Genomic DNA, 22,440 nt, shown 5'->3' with positions numbered 1-22,440 from the left:
CAGGTGGCAGTGGAAGGGGAAAAGTGGAATATTTAGAGTCTTTATGACATACCTTCCTCTCCCAGCTTATGCTCAGGTCTGGGCACCGGCTTCACCATTCACCCAGCAAGGTCCCTCCATCTCATTTCCACTTGACTGCCTGGTGGGCCCTGTACCTTCATAAGCACTAAAGTGGGCAAACAGCCCAGGGTTGGAGTCTTGCCTTAGCTTCTTACCACAGGTTGGCCTTGGGCAGGTTTCTGGCTGTCCCTGAGTTCTAGCCCTCCTCTATGAAATGGGAAGAATGACTCCTTATCTCAGTGGTGTTGTGGAATCATATATGGAAAGTCACAGTCCCCCATCTGCACACAGCAAATGCTGATGGTGGTACCAGGGCCTGCTGCGTGCTGTTCTAGAACAGTGGCCTCTCCCTCTTCTGATAGCATTGGTTCAACTCTGTTCTATCATTGTATAAAGCTGATGACAGAAATTGCCTACACAAGTTATTAGCAAGCCTGGGAGATGATGATAACATGACCCAATGTGTAGGCCCCATCCAGAGACTTCAGCAAAAGCCAACAGAGACAGGTCAGTGCAAGGAAGAGAGGAAGCTGGACTTCCTGACAGGCCTGGGTCTTCCCCCTCTGGCCCCCCTACCTGTGTTCTCTCAACCCACCCCCTCCCAACGCCTCTCACCCTGGGTATCTTAATTGATCTCATTGTTCTCCAGTCCCTTGAGACCTGAGACTCCAGCTGTGCTTAAACAGAACAAAATCTCTTCCAATTTTCCCACCGTTTAAAAGAAAATTGAATTCTTTATCTGCAGCCTGGGGAGGGTGGGGGGTGGGGGGTGGGGGGTGGAGGGTGGGGGAGTCACCAGGCAGGGGAGACAGAGACAGAGACAGAGACAAGTAAATGGTACATAGGTCACCACAGCCTTGCTCCCAAGCTGGCCTGGAAGGCCTTTGTAGACATACCCTCCCCCATTTTGGGGGTGTCTAGGCTATATTTCTGGGCCCCTTTAATCTGCTCTTGGGCTCATCCCTAATCAAGGAGCCAGTACAGTGCCAGCCAGGAGCTGGGAGGAAGCAGAGCCGGCTGACGGTGATTGACGGTCCGAGTTCCTCTGTCTGTCAGGCCTCAGTGCTCTTCGGCTGTGTTTATCTCTTTAATCTAAATATCAATCCGTAAAACTGAAATGGGATGGAATAAGAGGTAGGACAGGTGCTAAGGAGAGAAGTACACAGCCGGCTGCTGCCTGCCCGAAGCCACGCTGGGCTTCTAGACAGAGCCAGGCAGGGACTGCGGGTTGGGAAGCCGCAGCGGGCTTCTTTTGGTGGGCTCAGGCCTGAGTGTGAATGGAGAGTTGGGGCTCCCCCTCTCTACCCCTGAAGTATATTTGCCTGGATTTTAAGGTCTGACAATTTCCAGCCATTTAGTCACTCAACTAATTGATTTTTGGCAAATTGATCTGAAGCTCCATTGCCTGTCAAGCCTTCGAGGCCTCCCACACTAGTGCCTCCAGAATCCCCCATCCTCAGTAGAAGCATCTCTGTCTGCTGCTGATCTTGGCTCCTTTGCCCAAGAAGATACTTGTTCATCACCACATCCCTGATGAGCAGGTGTTGTGAACTTAGTAAATGCCAAGCATTTCACAGTATGCGACTCATCTCTTCTGTGCCATTGTGCAGAAGAAAGAAACAGTGGTCCAGAGAAAGTAACCTGCCCAGCATCAGCCAACTAGTAAGTGGCTAAGCTGGAATTCAAACCTGGGTCTGTCACCATCAGGTACCCACTCCCACGCTGGGCTCCAGCTTGTTGTTGGAATCAGCCATCTCCAGAGTCTGGGGAGGTGGGCTGAGTGCTGTCCTGAAAGGCCCCAGAACAGCTCAGTCACTGGGTGACCTTGAGCAGATTCCTGGTTCCTTTGGCCTCAGTGTCCTCATCCATAAAATAAAGATGTTCTGCTGGACAGTCTCTAAGACCTCCTGTGGCAACATGTGACTACCTGCCCCCCCCCGTCAGTCCTTTCCCACACAGAGATCCTGTAATTCTCTGCACCCTGCACCTGTCAGAATTACCCTTCAGTAGGTTAGCTGCTAATTGTTTCTGCTCAGGTAGTTGCTCAGAGGACACCAGAGTGAAGAAAATGGACCCCCTGGGCAAGGGGACAATGGGTAGCCAGGGCAAAAATGAATTCGTAAATGCTACAAACCAAATGCCTGTGTCATGTGCTGGAACGATTGAGCCCTGGCATGGGGTGAAGGGAGGGATGGGCCTGTAGCAGCCATCAGGGCCTAGGTCTGAGAGTTTGTCCTGGAAGCAGTTGGGAGAAAGGCTGAGAACAAAAAGAGGGTCTGGGCAGAGGTCTAAGCAGGGGAGCGGCACAGAGGTTTAGGGAGAAATTAAGCTGAGCCTGTGGGTTTGGGGTGGCTTAATCTTGCTACACAATCCCTGTGGTTCTGCCAGCTTAATTTTGGAGTGGCTCAAAGTCTCATATGCCTATTGGTGTGTTTAGTGTTTTTCAAAAAAAAAATTTTAACCATGATCCATAACAAAAACTACATTTAACATCATGACCAAGGATGCACACACACATTCACATCTAGGATAATACTTCCTTGCTACATGCAATAATCCACTCTAGTATTTTCTTTTATTCTACTAGATTTCATTTTTTTGTGAGAACTTTTCAGATCTCTCTTAGCAATTTTCAAATGCACAATACACTATTAAAGACTGTAGACACCATACCGTATAGTATATCCTCATGACATTTAATTTATACCTGGAAGTTCAAATCTTTTGGCTACCTTCATTCATTTGAATCCGCCCCCACCCCCAACACCACCACCACCTCTGGCAGCCACAAATCCTTTCTCTGTATTTGTGAGCTCAGTTTCGTTTGTAGATTGCATATATAAGTGAGGTCATATGGTATGTGTCTTCCTCTGACTTATTTCACTTAGCATAAAGTCCTAGAGTTTCATGCATATTGTTGCAAATGGCAAGATTTCCTTCTTTATGGCTGAATAATATTCCATTGTGTATATGTATATCTTCTTTATTCATTTATCCATTGATGGACACTTAGGCGTTTCCATATGTTGGCTATTGTGAATAATGCTTCAGTGAACATGGGGGTGCAGATATCTTTTCAAGTTAGTGTTTCATTTTCTTCAGATAAATATCCAATGGTGGAATCGTGGGATCATATGGTAGTTCTATTTTTAATTTTTTGAGAAACTTCCATGCTGTTTTCCATAGTGGCCACACCAATTTACATTTCCACCAGCAATGCATAAGGGTTCCCTTTTCTCCACATCCTCACTAACATTTGTTATTTCTTGTTTTTTTGATGATAGGCATTCTAAAGTGTAAGATGATATCTCATTGTGGTTTTGATTTACATTTCTCTAGTGATTTGTGATGTCGAACACCTTTTCATGTACCTGCTAGCCATCTGTATGTCTTCTTTGGTAAAATGTCTATTCAGATCCTATACGCATTTTTTAATTGGATTGGGGATTGTTTTTGTTTGTTTGCTATTGAAATATGAGAGTTCTTTATCTATTTTAGATATTAACCCCTTATCAGAATATGATTTGCAAATATCTCATTTGGGAGGTTGTCTTTTCATTTTGTTAGTGGTTTCCTTTCTGTACAGAAGCCTTTTGGTTTGATGTAGTCCCACTTGTTTATTTTTGCTTTTGCTTTTGGAGTCAAATACAAAAAAATCATTGCCTAGAACCAATGTCAAGGGCTTCCCACCTATGTTTTCTTCGAGGAGTTTCATGGTTCCAAGTCTTACATTCAAATTTTTAATCAATTTTGAGTTGATTTTTGTGTACGGTGCAGGATAGTGCTTCAGTTTTATTCTTTTGCATCTGGCTGTTCAGTTTTCCCAACATCATTTATTGAAGGGATTGTCCTTTCTCCATTGATATATTCTCGGCAACTTTGTCACAAATTACTTGAGCATACATGTGTGGGTTTATTTTGAGGCTCTCTGTTCTGTTCCATTGATCTGTGTGTCAGTTTTTATGCCTACATCATACTGTTTTGATTGCTATAGGTTTGTAATATAGTTTGAAATCAGGGTGTGTGATGCTTCCATCTTGTTGTTCTTTCTCAACATTGCTTTGGTTAATCGGGGTCTTTGTGATTCCATACAAATTTTAGGATCGTTTGTTCTATTTCTGTGAAAAATGCCATTAGAATTTTCATAGGGATTACATTGAATCTGTAGATTGCTTTGGGGACATTTTAAAAATATTAATTTTCCAATCCATGAACGTGGACTATCTTTCCATTTATTTGTGTCTTCCTCAATTTTTTCATCAACGTCTATTTTTTACTCTACTACTTTTTATTTTATTCTGTTTGATTTATGCTAGTCATGACCCACTATATTGATTTCATGACCACCCAATGCATGGTTACCTTTTTGAACATCTCTAGAAGAAGTTTTTTCTGCTTTACTATGTAACGGTGATGATGATGGTATCAATTCATGTTTCTCAAGTGCTTACGACAAGAGACAAAGTAGTAAAATCCCCAGATTCTAGCCTTAAACTACCCAGGTTTATCCTGACTTAGCCATTACTGAGCTCTATGACTTTGAATAAGTTACTTGTATCAGCAGTGATCCAATACAGCTACCAGTAACAGAAACCTCCAAAATAGTCACTTAAACAAGATTGAAGTGTGTTGCTCTTCCATGTAAAAGTAGTTTGGAGGGGAACAGCTTTGGGTAGCTCTTTCAAACTCTTTTCTACCATTCCTAGAGTGTAGCCCTCATCTTCATGGTCTAATATGGTTGCTAGAGCTCCAACCTTCACATTCATATTCCAAGCTGCAGAATAGAGGAAGTAAAGAAGGTGCACTCTCCCTTTTAAGGAGACTTCCTAGAAATGCCTTGCAAACTTCTGCTTTTATCTCCTTGGCCAGAACTTAGTCATGTGGCTGTGCTTATCTGCAAAGGAAGCTGGAAAGTGTAGTATATTAGCCAGATAGTGCTGTGCCACCTGAAAACCATGGTTTCTATTAATTTGAGGAAGGGAGCATGGATGTTTAGTCTCTGCCAAATAACCTCTGTGTGCTTCGGTTTCCTCTTCTGGAAAATGATGGTGGTGATAGTTCTTTACGGGTTTTTTGGGGCCTGGTTCAGTGAGATAGTACATGTAAAGAACTTAGCACAGTACACATCACAGAGTAAGTGCTAAACAAGTGATAGGTACCGATATTAAGCACCTGGCACCAAGCTAAGCATCTTATGAATGTTATCTTATTGAATCCCCACAGCAACATGGTAAGCTAGAAATTAGCCTCCTCATTTTACAGGTGAGAGCACTGAGATTCAGAAAAGTTAGGTGTTTGCCAGAGGTCACACTCATGGAAGGGACAGAGCTGAGGCATGAACCCTTGTCTCTAAGAAACCAAAGTCCTTTCCCTAAGAATGCGGCAACATAGCCTCATAGAGACTGAAACCCTCCCTGAGCATCTAAAGAAAACTGGGACCAAGAGGTATGAGGAGATGCAAACTGAACCCAAGGCCAGAGCTCCCTTTGCCTGCCCAACCACCTGCAGAGAGTATACCTTACCCAAGGAGAAACAAGACCAAGACAAAAGACCCCTTTATGCATCATTGTAACGAGACCTGCAAACTCGAGACCTGCAAACTCGGGGTCAGGAGATCAAGGTCTTTGATTTGCTGAATGACCATGGCCAAGTCTCTTTTGTCTGCAAGCTTCTTTTTTTCCTCCCTCAGCAAAATGGAAAGAATGCTGTTGAATCCTCTCCCCATTCTGGGAACATTTTTAGAACAGTGCAGCCAGAGTGTTTTGAACTCCTCGACATGCAAGTTTTTATATATGAGATATGTTGCTCACCTCTCAGTGAGTTTCTCAGTCTTGTTAGAACTTTCTAACTACTAGTAGTGGGGTGGGTAGAGGAGCGAGGGAACCCAAGTGTCTGTGGACAGGGCTGCTTCGCAGGCATGAGTATTCCCAGCACACCCTCCCTACCCTGCACTCACAACATCTGGTATCTCACCAAGCCCAGGGCTGGACTGGCCCAAGTGAATGAGGGCTTGGCGCTGCAGCCCTCTGCTCGTCTCAGAGATCATGAGTGATTTATAGTCTCTGCATCGGACTTTGACCTTAATTTCTTCTGTCGTTGAGGGGCTGTAAAATTCATTAGGGACCCGCAGGCGGAGTGATGGAGATGTCAGGTGGGCAATCATGTGGGTATTTAATCTCTCAGATGTGTGGCTTGCCATTTAGGGAGACAACAAGAGAATGTGCAATCAATATGGTTCATTAGTGAGTAGCACATGCCAGGCCGGTCTGTGCCTGCCAGTGGCAGCAGGCATGGGGATATGCCACCCACACTTCAAGCCACCTCCTAGTGGGGATGTGCCCTGGCACGTGAGTGGGTCTAGCCCCCACCCAGGTGTCTCTCCCACCTTCCCACTAGACCTGGAGCTGCTTGTTACATCCCACGCGTGTAGAGGAGAAGCGGGTGGGCGGCAGACTCAGGGTGGGGTACAGCGGTGAGATCCGGTAACAGGGGAGGGAGGCGGTCCCAGCCATGATTTGGCTGCACCCCCAGGGGGTTGATTGGGCTGTCTTTTCCTCTTCCTTCCATCTTCTCTGAACATAAGGTCACACTTAACTGAGCCTCACCCACAGTGTCTGTCCCCACACCACTCTGGCTCCCTCCCCTTCCCATCCTCTACCACATAATGCCAACTTGATAACTGGCCCCAGAGTGGCCCTCGTCCCTTCTGATTGTGAAGGTCTCATTCACCCACAGCCAGCTAGCCACCTCCCTTCCACCTGCATCCCACAAAAATGGCTTTCTGCATCCTGGTTTTCTTTGTTCGATGGTCAGATGTGATTTTTTCGTAAGTCGTTCAGTTGAGTCATCCTCAAACCCAAGAGCATGAGAGTATGGACAGTGTTGTGGAAGAGTTAGGAGTGGGATTGATTTTTGTTTTCTCTTTGCTTTATGTGTGTGAATGTCAGGCAGATGAGGGTTCAAATCTCAGCTCAGTCTGTGACTGACTGTGGGACCCTGAGCCCGGTACCTGCTGTCCGGTACCACTTGCAGCTATGAGGGCAGGGAGTACACTGTCTGGCCCAGCCCTGCGTGTCCAGCCTGAGGCCTGTGTCCGTGGGCTGGCTTTGGTGAACCCAAAGCAGACGCTGAGACAAGGACTCAGGGGCAGGTGGTTTACTTGGGAAACTCAGGTGGGAGTGGAAAGTAAGACGAGGTCACTGAGGGGACAGTGTGAAGCCAGTTACCATGGTGGGTACTGGAGCTTGTTCCACTGGGAAATCTGAGGGAGAAGCTGTGCCCGAGTCATCCCACCTCAGGGCAAGGAGGCAGGGGTATTCGTCCATCAACTCCCAACCCCACTGAGTGGGAGCAGTTTCTAGGGATGTGGACATGCCATCATGACACCTGTTTCTTCGAGAAAAAGAGCCGACAGGCTGAGAGCTGCATAAGTACTCCCAGTACAGCAGCCCCTGGCCGCTGGAGGTGAGCATGAGGGGTTGTATGTGGCACTGGCAGCTTCTGCTATGGCTGGACACTTTCTGTGTCCATAAGATGACGGTAGTATTAGTACTTATCTCCTAGAGAGGGAGTGGAAATGAAACGTGCTAATCCACATAGATTTCTCAGAATAATACCTGGAACCCAACAAGTACCAAATAAGAGTGAGCTGTTGTTACCATCTTTGTATTTATCATCAATTGGAGTTTCTTTACCTATAAAATGGCATTGTGACCCCTGTCTTGCTGCTGCTTTTAAGGGCAAATTAGGGACAGATCCTGTCAGGTTCCTCATACAGTGCTAGGCCCTAGGTAGCACTCAGCAACACGGCGATCTCAGTTATCCCCATGCCTCCATGGGGGTGGGGAGCCCACACCGCTCCTCCAGGCTGGCTCCAGCATCTCCCCAGCAGGGGCCGACAGACCACAGGCAGCTGCTGGCCGCCCTGACAGCCTTTGACATCCCTGTAATTGCTTTCCCAGGACGACTCTTTTAAGCACAGAGCTGCTGGCCAGAGCAATTTGCTCCCCATCAATTTTTATTTCCAGGTTTTAAAATAAAATAAAGAGAAATAAAGAAAGGGGTAGGGGAACAACACCTTGGCTGCAATAACAAACAAGCTGGGACCCCCACACACTGAGAGCACCTGTCAGCCTGATTCTCATCTCTCCTCCCCCACCACAGGGCTGACACGTTAATACATGGGGCTCCAGCCCGGCTCCTGCCAGAGCACCCCTCTCCTGCAGGGCTCGGTGCCACTTCACCTGCCCTCCACCTGGCCCATTGCTGGGGGTTGGAGGCTGGAAAAGGCGGGTAGAATTGAGAGTGGGAATACTAATACCAGCTCCACTGAGAAATGTGGACCGTGTGCCAGGCATTGGTCTAAAGCATCTTAAGTGTAGCACCTTCTTTAATCTTCACAACCACCCCCACGAGGCAGGTAGTGTTGTTAGCCTCATTTTACAGATGAGGAACTGAGGCTCACAGTGGATGTTACTCTGGTTTTGCCTCTCCTCCTCTTCCTTTGATCTCTTTCTCCCTCCCTTTTCCTCCTCCCTCCTCTCCCCTCCTTCCTTTTCCCTCCTCCTCCTCCTCTGATCTTTATCTTTTTTCCATTTCCCTCCTCCCTTTCTCCTGTGGTTCCACCCCATGCCCTCAGCCCCCATCATCATCATCCTAATGTTCTTCCTACCCGAAAACTCTATCTACTCAGGATTTACAGTTGGCTTATCACTGGTAGAAAGGACCTCATAAGTCATCATATGTAATCACATTCATTCATTCAGCCCCTGTTTGTTGAGGGCCTCCAGCACTGGGGACCCATTGGAAACAAGCCAGACTCAGGTCCTGCCCTCATAAAACTTACATTCTGGTGGGAAAATTAGCCGGTGACATTCGCTCAGGTGCTCCAAAACCATGCCCTTCACCCCACTGCTTCTGTCCACCAACAAGAACTCTCAACTCCAGCTGTGTCCAGCCACTTCCCAGAATGGCTCTGACTACCATTCAAGCCCCCATCACCTCTCACCACTCCTTGTGCAACAGCAATAACCACCTCCGCTCCTACCTCCTGTTTCTGTCCCAGGAGCTTGTTATCCTAGCTACAGTCAGAGTGCGCTTTTACAAATGCAAATGAATTTACAGATGTAAATCCTGTCTGCTGAGACTCCAGGGGTGGGAAAGAGCCTGACTCCAGAGATCTGAAGAAAGGCATTCCTGGCAGAGGTAACTGCTAGTGCAAAGTTCTGTGGCATGAATAAGGCTTGGCCTGTTGGAACCTAAAGACTGAGAAGCGAGAACAGAGGGACAGCGGACGTGGCTTAGCAGAGGTGGTCAGAGACTGCAGGCACTGGCCCACATCAGGCCTCAAGGCCATGGCGGGCAGCTTGGATTTCATCTTAAATGCTCTGGGAGTCTTCTAAGCTGGCGAGTGGTATATTACATTGTCAGAAGCTCCTTCTGGCACTGGTGGAGGATGAGCTGCTGGTGCCAGAGTAGAAGCAGGTAGACCCTGATCAGTCAGGAGGCCGTGTAGCCCACAGGCCCCAAGCCCAGGGTCTTACTCAGGCCCACAGTGAGTTGGCTAGGGCAGAAGCTAGACCAGAACCCAGTTCTCTTTGTCCCATTTCTGTGGTATTTTCGTGATTCTGCACTTAGCCACAAATTTTTTTGATGTCCTTCTCGCCTGGTCCTGTAGCAGTGCCTCCCAAGAAGCAGCACATTTCTCAATCTCAAAGAGCAGAGAGTCCAGCAGGGATAGCAAAGAGGCATATTTTTAAAAAGATACTCTAGGCACTTTGTTTTTATTAAAGCATAGTTCCCTTCCAATGTTATATATTAGTTTCAGATGAGTAACAGTGATTCTACATTTATGTACCTTACAATGTGATCATCATACCATACATAGTTATTATTGTAATATTAACTATTTTCCCTATGCTATATACATTACATCCCCGTGACTTTTATTTTTAATAACCGGAGGTTTGTACTTCTTAATCCCTTCACTTTTTACCCATCCCTCCACTCCTATCCCCTCTGGCAAACATCAGCTTGTTCTCTGTATCTATGAGTCTGTTTTATTTGTTCATTTTTTTTTAGGTTCCTCATATATCAATGAAATCATATGGTATTTGTCTTTCTCTGTCTGACTTATTTCACTTCACTTAATACCCTCTAGGACAATCCATGTCATTGCAAATGGCAAGATTTCCTTTTTTATGGCCGAGTAATGTTCCCGTGTGTGTGTGTGTGTGTGTGATCTTTATCCAGTTATCCATTGATGAACACCTAGGTTGTTTCTATATTTTGGCTATTGTAAATAATGCTGCAGTGAACATACGTGTGCATGTATCTTTCCAAATTACTGTTTTTATTTTTCTTTAGATAAATACCTAGAGTTGGAATTCCCGGGTTGTATGGCAGCTCTATTTTTAATTTTTTGAGGAATCTTCACACTGTTTTCCATAGTGGCTGCACTAATTTGCAATCCCATCAATAGTGCACAAGGGTTCCCTTTTCTCCACATCTTTGCCAGCACTTGTTATTTGCTGACTTTTTGATAATAGCCATTTTGACAAGTATGAGGTGATATTGTGGTTTTGATTTGTATTTCAAATCAACTCAATTATGGCAGTTAATCATTAGCTGTAGAGAAGACAAGCTTGAGAGAGATCATGAAGGCTTCTCTGCTCACAGTACCGTGATCAGTTAGTAGCATCTGCCATGGGCATGGGGTTGATTCCACGTCCACAATGGAACATGAGGGAGGAAGGTCCCTCTTCCCTCTCTCTGCAGCCCCCACCACCGGTCAGCTCCCTATCCTTTCCTAGATGCCTTCTCACTCAGTTCCTTCACCCTATCATGTGCTCTGAGCTCCTGTCCTTGGCCTGCAGCCTCAGCCTCCCAAGTAGCACCCTTTGTCCTACACTACATGTTCAGAAGACCAAGAGCAAGACCAGGAGCTCTCCTGGAGGTTTGTGTTTTCCTGTGTTCCACGGCCTCCCCATGATCTCTCATACCCTGCTGTTTACTCCCGGGCACCACTGCCCACTTGAAACACTCACTCTCTTATCCCTTACACAAAACCCAATGGGAGGGATTTTCTGTATAGCCACCATCATTTTCTATCCTCCCAGGAGTGTGACCATTCCCCCTGGCCCAGGGGCCCCCATGAAGGTGCTCAGAGCAACAGCGTCCAGCCAAACTTACCTCTGCCCCCAACACCCACCATACTCTCACCCATCCGCCCTAGCTTCCTTCTCAGATTAGATAGCTTCCTTCTGAGATGACAAGGAAAACTGAGGCACCACGCATTTCCCCAGAAGTGTGGGGCAGACTAGATTATATTTCCTGGCCATTAGCATCTCCCTATTATCCTAGAGAAAAGCTGGAATCCTCATCCACAGCACCATGAGAGGGAGTATGGGAATAGGGGAGAGGACCAGGCCTCGTAGGCCTAATCGGGCCAAGCACAGGTCACCCAAGCCTCTGGGCTACTTTGTTCCTCCAGCAGAGTGTCTCCTGCCTCCCCTGGGCCACCTCAGCCCCTCAGTGCTTGCAAGAGTGCAGTTAATCTCACATAGTTTAAGGAGTTATTCAGAGAGGCTCAGCGAATGATGAATGTGGAAAGCATTACCAGCGAAGCACCGGGGCTCCGTGGAGCTGTTTAAAAATGCATTCTCCCATGTAAATTTCTGCTCCATCAATCCTTATGACATGTCAAACATTGCTATTGTTTCCTGAACAAATTGTACAGCGTGCCCTTCTCTGCAGATTTGTGCATGGGAGCAGAACCGCTTGCCTACGCCCGCAGCCTGCCAGTGTTGCTGGGACCCAGGGCTGCGGGGGAAGCAGCTGGGCCTGCCTTGCTTCAGAGCAGAAGCCCTGTGCAGGGCGTCTGGGCGAGCATGCGTGACAGGGTGCAGGCATCGGTGGGGAGTGATTGAGTGCATGCCTGCCAGCTGCTGGCCTGTGGGGAGAGGCACGCAGGTGGCTGGGAGGGGGGCGGGGAGGGGCCACAGGAGATGAGACAAGGGCGGGGCTTGTTCGAAATTGAAGGTGGGTGCAAATATGTGTGTGTAGCAGGATCAGGTCTACCTGAGCCAGAGAAAGAAGGTTTCTATTAGCACATGTAAGGGGTGAAACAGGGAGATTTTGGGGGCTGCCCAAGACACAGAGGAAGAGAGAGAAAGGGTGTATGTGTAGAGGGGGAGTGTGAGGACATAGGAAGAAAGAAGACACAAAGATGGGACTTCCAAGCTACAAAGAAGGGTAGAGGGTATTTCAAACTGTGAGAGAAGATGCCACCTGTCCCCAAGGAGAGGTCAGCGATATCAGAGTGCAGTATTCAGTGGGCCACAGTTTGGAGGCAGATCTGGGAGAAGGCCGCAGCAGCCAGGAGTCAGGTTGGTGCATAAGGCCCGACGTCAGCAGATGGGTGTCTGCAAGGCCATGATAAGGGGCAGCAGAGCGGTATGGGGATTCATGGGGGCAGTGTGTCAGCAAGGCGGGCACCCTGTGGGGGGTCCCTTAGTCTAGGGAAAATAAATGGAAGAGGGTGAGAGGGCCACTGTGCATCACGAAAACGGGCTGGGTCAGAAGAGGCCCTTGGGAGGGAGCAAAGAGACATGAGGACCTGACGACTGCTGAAATGGTGAGTCCCCTGGGAGTGGGTATGAGCTATTGTGATGAGCATCAGAGGGCAGGGAGTTGGACTGGGCATAAAGCCCTGGCATACAAGTTGAAGGGAGAGCTGTATCAGAGGGTGCTAGGAGCCCTGGCTGGGGAAGGAAGGGTACCCATGCCCAGCCAAGCTATCCTAGCCTTCAGAAGGTGGCAGCCTCCTGTGTCTAGACCCTGAGCCATGTGCACACACCGAGACCACACTTGGGGCAAGAGTGAAGTGGGAGCCTTTGAGGGCCAAGAGTCATGGCTAAGGGCCAGCATCCTGGGAAACCGCAGCCAGAAACCCCTTCCTCCTCTGCTGAGGGGCACAGCCAGTGTTCCCGGAGCCCATCCTCTCTGGGCAGAAGCTGGGGGGCAGAGTCACTGTGGCAAAAAGGAAAAGCCTGCCTGTGGGGCCCATCTGGCTTCTACAGGGTGAGGACAACGACCCAGTAAGAGCATCCTGGATCCCATAACTGGGCTCTCATACTGGAGGAATATGCCTCTACCCAGACCCCACCAACAGAGTTGCAGGGAGGAGGTGTTTAAGAGCACCCTCTAGGGCATCAGTGTGTTGACTTCACATCCCAGCACTGGCTGTTTGGCCTTGGGCAAGGTGATTGACCTCTCTGAGCTTCATTTCTCTCAATCTATAAAATGCGGAATAATATTTGTGCCAGTCCATAAGGCTGTTGGGAAGATGTAATGATATAAAGCGTGAGAAATCCTGGGCGCAGTGCATGGCACGTAGTATGTGCTCAAAGGGGAATGGCAGAGGGCACCATTGTACGTCTCCCTGCCCGATAGCCAGGGGAGAGGTGGGCATTTCTGACTCGTCCCTGGCCAGTCCAGGGATTTGACTATTCCTCCACTGCAGGTTCACCTTGTCTTAACCTTTGGAATTTCCCCCCCGTGTGTATTTATTTTTTTTCCTTTTCGTCAGCAGAAGAAAATTACACTTCTGCCAGCATTGTCCATCACGGAAATAAGCACTTGCGGATGCAATTATAAAGGCCCAAATGAGAGAATTAGTTTTGCTGGTAATGCCAGTGTTGGGGAGAATCAGAGGAGACGCCTTATAAATCAGGCACTGGGCAGCCGCCAGTCCTGGCCCCCTCTCCCATGTACTGACCCTGGGGGCAGGTGCTGGCCTGTTTGCCGGTCTTCCTAGGCTGCAGACACTTCCACCAGGGAGACGTTCTCAGCCCCCTCTAGGCCTTGATACCTATAGGAAGGCAGTTCTCACCAGGAGCTACTTGGGATCTTGATGTCCAGCCAGGGACTGGCCTACAGACCCACATACATCTGGCCAAAGAGAGGTCTTCTCCAGGACTGATCAATCTAAAATTACGACCCAGTCACTTGCTCATTTCCTCCTTTATTTTCCTCACAATTCTTACCACTATCTGTCTGAAGTTATGTTTAGTTATTTCTCTCCTCCATTATTGTCTGTCTCCCCTTTCCAATTGTAAGTCACGTTCCAGCTTATGGCTGTGACTCTAGTGCCTGGCACAGTATCTAGCACATTGGAAAAGCTCAGAAAATATTTATTGAATATACATCTGAGCAAAAGTCTGGTCCTCGTCCTCATGAAGGTTCTTTCCATGGTTTGCCAGTCGTCCTCCATCTGCCCCTCCAGACCCACTCTGCCCTTCTTACCCATTCAGCACGTGCCCCTGCAGGCTGACTGCAGGGCAATTCAGTGAGTTCCCTCCTCTTTCTGCCTGTAGGGTTTAGCCAATAGGTAGCTTGGGTGCGAGATGCTTTGTTGCTGTATGTTCCGGAAAAGGTACAGCCAGGGGCTCTGTGGTCAAGAACTGAGTGGTCAGGGAGCTCCCTAAGAGAGGGCTTTGGGGTGAGCCTGAGGGGTGGGTGAGAGTTTGGACAGCAGTTATGAGATGAAGGGATGGTGCAACTGGGCAATGAGAGAACAGTCCGGGGGTATCAGGGAGAGGTGGATACAACTGCCAAGGCCAGCCAGACTGTACAGAGCCTGGATTCCAGGTGCTAGTCTGGAATTCAACAGCAGTGGGAGCAGTGAAGGATCTGGAGCAGAAGAAGATCGTTTTAGCCATTGATTTTGACTTCTTGCTCTGGGCCTCTTATTAGAGTCTTGGCAAGCAGGAGAATGTACTAGTGTGTGCCTGTGGGTAAGACTCTGGCCCTGGTGGGACAGTAGCAGGGACACAGAGGAACCAGCGGGAGCGCCTGCAGCATAGTTGGGGTGCTCACCTGAATCCCGGTTTGGCATTTCTTAGAGTTGCCACTTGATTCGCCTCTCGGTCCTTCAGTTGCTCAGGCACTTAGCAAGTCTTGGGAAGAAAGATAATTTAAAAAGTGTCAGAACACAAAGAGTGGGGCTGAGATGGAGCCTGTCGCCGTCCCGGACAGCGCCCTCTACTGGGCCATCCAGCATTGGGGAGCTGCTGGGGCCTCAGTGCTGAATGGTTTTAAACTCAGGGCATTCGGAGGCCAGCTCTGCCACTTACCACTAGTGAGACCCTGGGCAAGTTACTTAACATCGTCATGCCTCTCTTTCCTGTTTGTTAAACCAGGAAGCAGGGGTTACAACAATACCCTCCTTGTAAGGGGCATAGTCAAAATTTAACAACGTATATACATTAACACTAGTGTGGATGTGGATGCCAGTGTCGCTTAGGTGACAGAGAGATCAAGAGCTTTCCTGAGCTGCCTTTATGTCCAGGCCCCATGACCCTGCCCTGCCCTCAGGGATCCACACCTAATGGGGCACGAGAAACACATTAGCCCACAGCTCTGAAGTGCAATCAGGGCTGGGAATATTGCAGAGCCTGGACCCAACGTTGGGGACTCGGGGAGGGCAGGGGTGAGTGAGCCAGGAAGGAGAAGGAAGAAGCAATCTAGGCAGATCCAGGCAGGGGCCAGAGTGGGCCTAGAGCTATGTGTGGTCTAGCCTGGGTCAGAGATGAGACTGGAGCTGGCAGCAAAGGCTGGAGTACGTGGCTGGGAATGCATGTGGAAGAGGAGGGACTGTCCTCTGAGGGCACCAGGCAGCCCTGGAGGGCCTGCAGCAGGACCGCCTCCTCCCAGGTACAGGGCCTCTCACCCGGCCCCACTGCAGCCTGGCACTGGCCCCGGTGCTGGCTACTCCCACCCCGGGAGGGACACAGACACAGCTTTTCATCTTATTATTCTGCTTCATGCATTTGAAAAATGAAAGTTCTCCCTCTCCCCTTCACCAGGCATACATATTTCATATGGTCATTAGACAGTGGTGCTAAAGGACTCACAAATCTTCCCTGGTCAGTATCAGTGGCCCGGTGAGGGGGGGGGCGGGCAGCTAGGGACCCCCAGGGAATGAGGTCAGCATGGAAGACATGGCTTTGCCCAGCCTGCCCGGGGAGGGAGTGGAGACTGGAGTGGGGAATTGGTGGCCACGTCTGCCTGGAGAGAGAAGACAGTTTCATCTTGTCCCCAGGGACTCATCACCTAATTTCAGTGGCCTCAGCTGCTCCAGGCCCCAGGATGAAGGGAACTGGACAGGCGGACCTCAGGTCCTTCCCACTCTGACAGTCCAAATGCAATTCTGTAGGGTACACAGATGTGAAAGGTTTGTCCTCAGGGTTCAGATGTGACCTTCAGGGACAGGGAGCCTCATTACAGTGTGCCCCGGGCCCCTCACTTCCTGTGTGGACCCAGCCTTCTCTACCGCTCCCCTGATGCCCTCAACACTTCCTAGCCACTCTCTCCTCTCCTTTTCCTGGTCCCCTTCCCTTCGCCGTTTCTGCTTCATTCCCTCTCTTTCCCTTTGAATCCTCTGTCCTCCTTGTCTTTGCCCCTCTCTCTCCACCAGCTCCCTTTTTTCTCTCCACCACCCCTTTCTTCCTAGAATTTGTTCATTCATTTTCCAAGCATTTGTGAAGCACTGCTATGTGCCAGGTGTTGTCCATGGTGGGAGGTGAGCCTGGCAGATGCAGCATGACCTCATAGCTTCCCCAAACCCTTTCCTTTGACAAAAGAGGATACTGAGGCCTCAGGGGGTCGCAGTGACCTGAGCTGTTGACACTGGCCTGGAACCGGGCTCTCAACAGCACAGTGACCTCTTGCCATCGGCTCAGTGGCACCCAGTCAGCTCTGCCCCAGACCAAGCTGTGGTTATTATAGTCTGATAATACCATATGTGGTGAAGATTATTTATCAGTAGATAGAAAAGGAACTTCAGGGTCCTCCCCTCCCTTCTCCTTTAGTCCCTGGAAGGAGAGGACAGAAGTGGACTTATGAGGAGCTCTAACCAGGTGCCTTTCCTTCTGAGAACAAGTCTCTCTTTGGTTTGCAAGCAATACGTGGGGGCTCTAAGGGCATGGCAAGATGGCACTGCGTTCAGATCCTGGTTCTACCCCCTTTGTTAGCTGCGAAGCCTTGGGTGAGCCATGTACCCTCTCTATGCTTCACTCTCCCTGTATGTAATAATAGCACCTACCTCGTAGGGTTGTTATGAAGATGAAGTACATAAGTGTAAGGTGTTCTGTAAATGGCAGTGTTGTGAGAGAGGGCCAAGGGCACCAGGGTAGGGTTTATCAATGAATCAGTCCTTAGTTGGAAGGTGGGTACATGGCCCAGAATCTTCCTTTTCACTTATTCGACATGCATCCCTGAGAAACTATGATGTCCTCAGAGCCTGGCTGGGCCAGTGGAAGGAACAGAGGTTTGCAGGCTACTGACTAGAATACAAACAGTGGGGACACCGAGTGGGAATTGGGCATAAGAGACAGGCCTATACAAGCAATCCTTTCACAAGTTTGTGTATATCAAATTATCGTGTTGTACACCTTAAAAATTTCGGAATTTATATTATACCTCAATAAAGCTAAAATAACAATAGAATAGGGTATTGAAACATTTATAGCAGCAAATCTTAATCCAATTATGATCTTACAGAGAAGCCTTGAGTGTAAAACAGATGTACGTGGACCCCAAGGTCAATCTAAGGCCTTTTCCTCCTGGTGTCTGGTGGCAGGCAGCAGTTTGCCTGGCCTAGGGCAGTGGCCTGGGAAAGGAACATAAGTCACAGTGCCTGGCACAGAGTGTATGATTAATAAGTAACTATAGAATGAATGGATGGATGAACAGTATCGTTTAGCCTGCACCGTGGACTGTCCCATGCCAGGGACGACGTAAAAGCTCAGAGCCCCCAGCTGCAAAAGCCAAACCACCGCTACAACTGCCATCATTCTGGAGAAGGGAGATGGAGAAGGTCCTCACTTAGGTGGCCTGAAGGAAAGAAATGGGGACCTAAGCTTCTGCCCCAGTCTGCTTATAACTTGCTCATGACCTACGACCTACGTGGTGACAAAGTTCACTGGGTCTCCCTGGGGTCTGGGCCTCAGTTTGGTGATCTCTGTCTTCCTCGTCATGTGACGGTAAAATTAAATGAGGTCGTGATAGACGTGGATGGTCTTTGAAATGTAAAAGGTCTGGTGGTGCAGGCTGCCAGTGATCACCACCATTGCCATCGTCATCAGCACCAGGCCCACCTCTCTCCCTCCAGTCTCTCTTGACTACAAGGGGCAGAGAGCCAACCTGGATCAGCCTGGGTAAAAGAGGCCTTGTTGGACTCACAGACTAAGCTGAGATGGGAAGGGATGGCAGCTTCAGGGCTCTAGAACTACCAGGATTCAGCCCCTCTCTTCTCCTTGCTCTGCCTGGGGGGCACCTTCACCTCCCCACACATCCAGCATCTCCCAGTTCCTGCCGTCCTAGCTTCACTGCTTCAGAGGAAAGCTTTTACCCCCCAGCGACAATAAGAAGAATCCCAGAGGATTCTGATAGCCCTAGCTGAGGTCAAGGGCCACTCCCAGCCCAGTCCCTGTGGTCATGGGCGGAGTAGGCAGCTCCGACTCAGATTTCCTATTCAAGCAGAGAGAGAGCAGAGAGAGGTGCCAGAGAAGATGGATGGAGGGGGTAGCAGGCTGTTTGCAACAAAAGAGGTTGCCAGCCAGGTGACTTGCTGCCCTATGCATGCAATGGATTAGTCCTAGGGTTAAAGAAGAGGGGCCACCAGAAATCCCCCCAGAGAGCCTCCCCCACTGGGTAGCACATCTGACTTAGAAGCTTTGGGGACGGGTAGAATCACTGGAAGAATCCACCAGTCAGCTGAACCCACTCTCACCTTCATTTGTGATAACTTTACAAATCCTCAGGTTGTGACTCTGAGCCACAGGTCCAGGGTCTCTACCCCACGCCCCTAAGGATCTGCAGAAAATAAGCCTGCCCAGCCTGACATGAGTCCAGGAGGGAAGGTTTCAAGTTGAAGTTTAGGCAAAAGACTGAGTTTCTAGAAGCACACTCCCTAGCATAAATTCAAATAGCCATTTTTGACTCGTGGCAACCATTTGAGCAGCATGGCCCTAGAATTCAGCGCAGGCCAGAGGAGTTGTGTGAGAGAACCACAGGTTTGCTATGGACGTTTCCTGGTGAGATCAGGAGCCTCAGCTGGACCTGGCAGTAATGACTTCTTGTTCTTACCTTTGTAGGCAACGGACAATGACGTGGGCACCTTCGGGGAAGTCAACTACTTCTTCAGTGATGACCCTGACCGGTGAGACGCTGCTGCAGCCCCTCCACAGTGGCCTTCTGCCACTCACGTGGTCCAGGAAACTCCTCAGTGCCCCGGGAGAGCACTGCGGCCCTGTGACCAGAGCACCGGGCTGGGATTTGGAACCTGAGGGCACCGCCGCTGGTGTAGCCCTGGTTGGGTACAATCTTGCTCAAGTCCCCTAAACTCTCTGGGGCACAGTTTTTCAGGCCCTTGAAAGATAGCCCTTAGCTTTGGGAATGAAGAAGCTTTGAAATGCTAATGCTAGCACACCAGCAGCAGCAGCAGCCAGCATTTATGAAGCACTTACCATGTGTTAGGCTCTGCCAAGAGCTTTATACACATTATCTAATGTAGTCCTCACAACTTAATGCTGGAGGAACTCAGTGCTAGACACTGTTATCATCCCCACTTTACAGATGAGGAAACTACATCCCAGAGAGGCTAAGTCACTTGCTCGGAGTCCCACAGCTGTTAAGCACACCGCATGCAGGGCCAGGCCTCTGCATTCGTCTTCACTGGGATATGCAGCCTCCAGCAGGAGGGGGCTTTCAGTGTGCTGCAGCTATTAGGTAGGCGACTTGCCTCACCACCTGGCCTGTGCCAGCCTTACCCTGTCACCCACCATGGTTCTGAGGCATCTCTTTCCCTTGTCTTCATTTAGGCTGAGTCCAAGGGAAGCTCTCTCATTTTTAACACGATCAAGAGCCAAGCTGAATTAGAGAGCAGGTCCGCTTCTAAAAATGAAGTATGTGATGCATCTGGAAGCCCAACAAGATGAGCGCAACTAGCTTGGATTAAAGGCCCTTGACTATCTGTATACATAACCAAGAAGGGTTAGAGATTATTAGGTGTACCCAGTCGTTTTTCTGCCACTCTTTGATGGGGCCTCAAAATAGGAGGCAGGATCCAGCAGTGCACAGGGCACCTCAGTCCCTGAGGTCACCCATGTCCACTTGGCCTTGTCCTGGTCATCTTGTGTTTCCTCATCTCTTCCAATCTTCTGGGCTGGGGGCTTTCCCATTCTCGGAGCTAGGACCTTCCAAGCCTGATGGTTAGAAGCTGTGAACCAGGTCAGGACACACGAATGTCAACTGACAATTCAGAGATGGCTCCTGAGGGGACGTTGAGAGGAAGCAGGTAGAGAGATGGTCTGGGTGGACCTTGCTCCTCTCCAGAAGACATTTGTCAGGCTCAGTCCCTCGAGCAGAAGATGAGGAGTAGCCTCTAAGAGAGGATCAGCCACTGCTCCCTTGGCAAATGTTTTGCCGACTGTTTAAAACATTTTGGTGCACAACCATCTGGGATGACAGAATTTATTTTTTATTTACCAAATATGTGTGTGTGTGTGTGTGTTATTGAGATGTAATTGACATGGATGTTATATTAGTTTCCGGGATACACATAATGATTTGATATAGGATTATAGTAAGTCTAGTTAGCATTCATGACCACATATATAATTACAAAGATTTTTTTTCTTGTTATGAGAACTTTTAAAATCTACTCTCAGCAACTTTCAAACGTGCAGTACAATATTAACTATACTCATCATGCTGTATATTACATCCCCAGGACTCGCTTATTTTGTAACTAGAATTCTGTACCTTTCGACCACCTTCACCCATTTTGCCCACCCTCCAAGGCCTGCCTCTGGCAACCACTAACCTGTTCTCTATCTATGAGCTCAATTTTTAAATTTTGTTTCCTTATTTAGTTTCTACATGTAAGTGAGATCATACAGTATTTTGTCTTTCTCTGTCTGACTTATTTCACTTAGCAAATCCTCTCAGGGTTCATCCATGCTGTCAGAAATGGCAAGATTTCCTTAGTTTTTTTTGCGGCTGAACAATATTTCACACACACACCACATCTTTATCCATTCATCCATCAAAGGGCACTTAGATTTTTTTTCCGTATCTGGACTACTTCGAATAATTCTGCAATACATAAGGGGGGTATATATATATTTTCGAGTTTGTATTTTCATTTTTTTTAGGTAAATATCTAGAGATGGAATTGGTGGGTCATATGGTAGTTCTATTTTAAATTTTTTGAGGAACCTCCATGCTATTTTCCATGGAGGCCAATTTACATTCCCACCAACAGTGTGCAAGAATTCCCTTTTGTACACATCCTTACCAATGCTTATTTTTTGTCCTTTTTATAATAACCATTCTAATAGGTGTGAGATGATATTGTGGTTTTCATTTGCATTTCCCTGATGATTAGGGATGTTGAATATCTTTTCATGTACCTATTGGCCATCTGTGTATCTTTAGAAAAATGTCTATTCAGATCCTCTGCCCATTTTTTAATTGGATTATTTGGAGTTTTTTTGCTATTGAGTTATATGAGTTTTTTGTATATTTTGGATATTAGCCCCTTATCAGATATGTGATTCGAAAATGTTTTCTCTCATTTAGTATGTTGCCTTTTAATTTTGTTATGGTTTCCTTTGCTGTACAGAAGGCTTTAGTTTGATGTAGTTCCACTTGTTTATTTTTGCCTTTGCTTTTGGTGTCAAATCTAAAAAATCATCACTGAGACCAGTATCAAGGAGATTATTGCCTTTGTTTTCTTCTAAGAGTCTTTTGGTTTCAGCTCTTATATTCCAGTCTGTAATCTGGTCCAGTTTCATTTTTTTGCTTGTGGTTGTCTAGTTTTCCCAGCACTATTTATTAAAGAGACTGCCCTTTCCTCATTGTATATTCTTGGCTCCTTTGTCATAAATTAATTGACCATATATGTGTGGGTTTCTTTCTGGGCGCTCTATTCTGTTCCATTGATCTATGTGTCTATTTTTATGCCAATACAATACTGTTTTGATTACTATAACTTCGTGATATTGTTTGAAATTAGGGAGCATGATGTCTCTAGCTTTGTTGTTCTTTCTCAAGATTTCTTTGGTCATTCTGTGTCTTTTGTGATTCCATACAAATTTAAGATTGTTTGTTCTATTTCTGTGAAAGATGCCATTGGTATTTTGATAGGGATTGCATTGACTCTATAGATTGCTTTGGGTAGGATGAACATTTTAACAATGTTCTTCCAATCCATAAGCACAATTTCTTTCATTAATGTCTTATACTTTTCAGAATAGATCTTCCACCTTTTTGGTTGAATTTATTTCTAGGTATTTTTCATTGATGCAATTGTAA

At 47.8% G+C, this 22,440-nt stretch overlaps 1 protein-coding gene across 2 annotated transcripts in view; it reads left to right on the top strand.

The window, feature by feature from the left end:
* CDH23 (cadherin related 23) overlaps nt 1-22,440 on the top strand; it is a 344,899-nt gene that overhangs the window by 199,113 nt on the left and 123,346 nt on the right. For both annotated transcript variants that reach the window (XM_016162284.2, XM_036223824.1), the window contains one exon: nt 19,218-19,282. In XM_016162284.2, the coding sequence (XP_016017770.2) occupies nt 19,218-19,282 (65 nt within the window). The remainder of the gene's footprint in view (nt 1-19,217; nt 19,283-22,440) is intronic.

This window comes from Rousettus aegyptiacus, unplaced genomic scaffold (assembly GCF_014176215.1).
Source record: "Rousettus aegyptiacus isolate mRouAeg1 unplaced genomic scaffold, mRouAeg1.p scaffold_m13_p_6, whole genome shotgun sequence".
Classification (NCBI taxonomy): Eukaryota; Metazoa; Chordata; class Mammalia; order Chiroptera; family Pteropodidae; genus Rousettus; species Rousettus aegyptiacus.
This window is presented reverse-complemented; position numbering and strand designations above follow the sequence as displayed.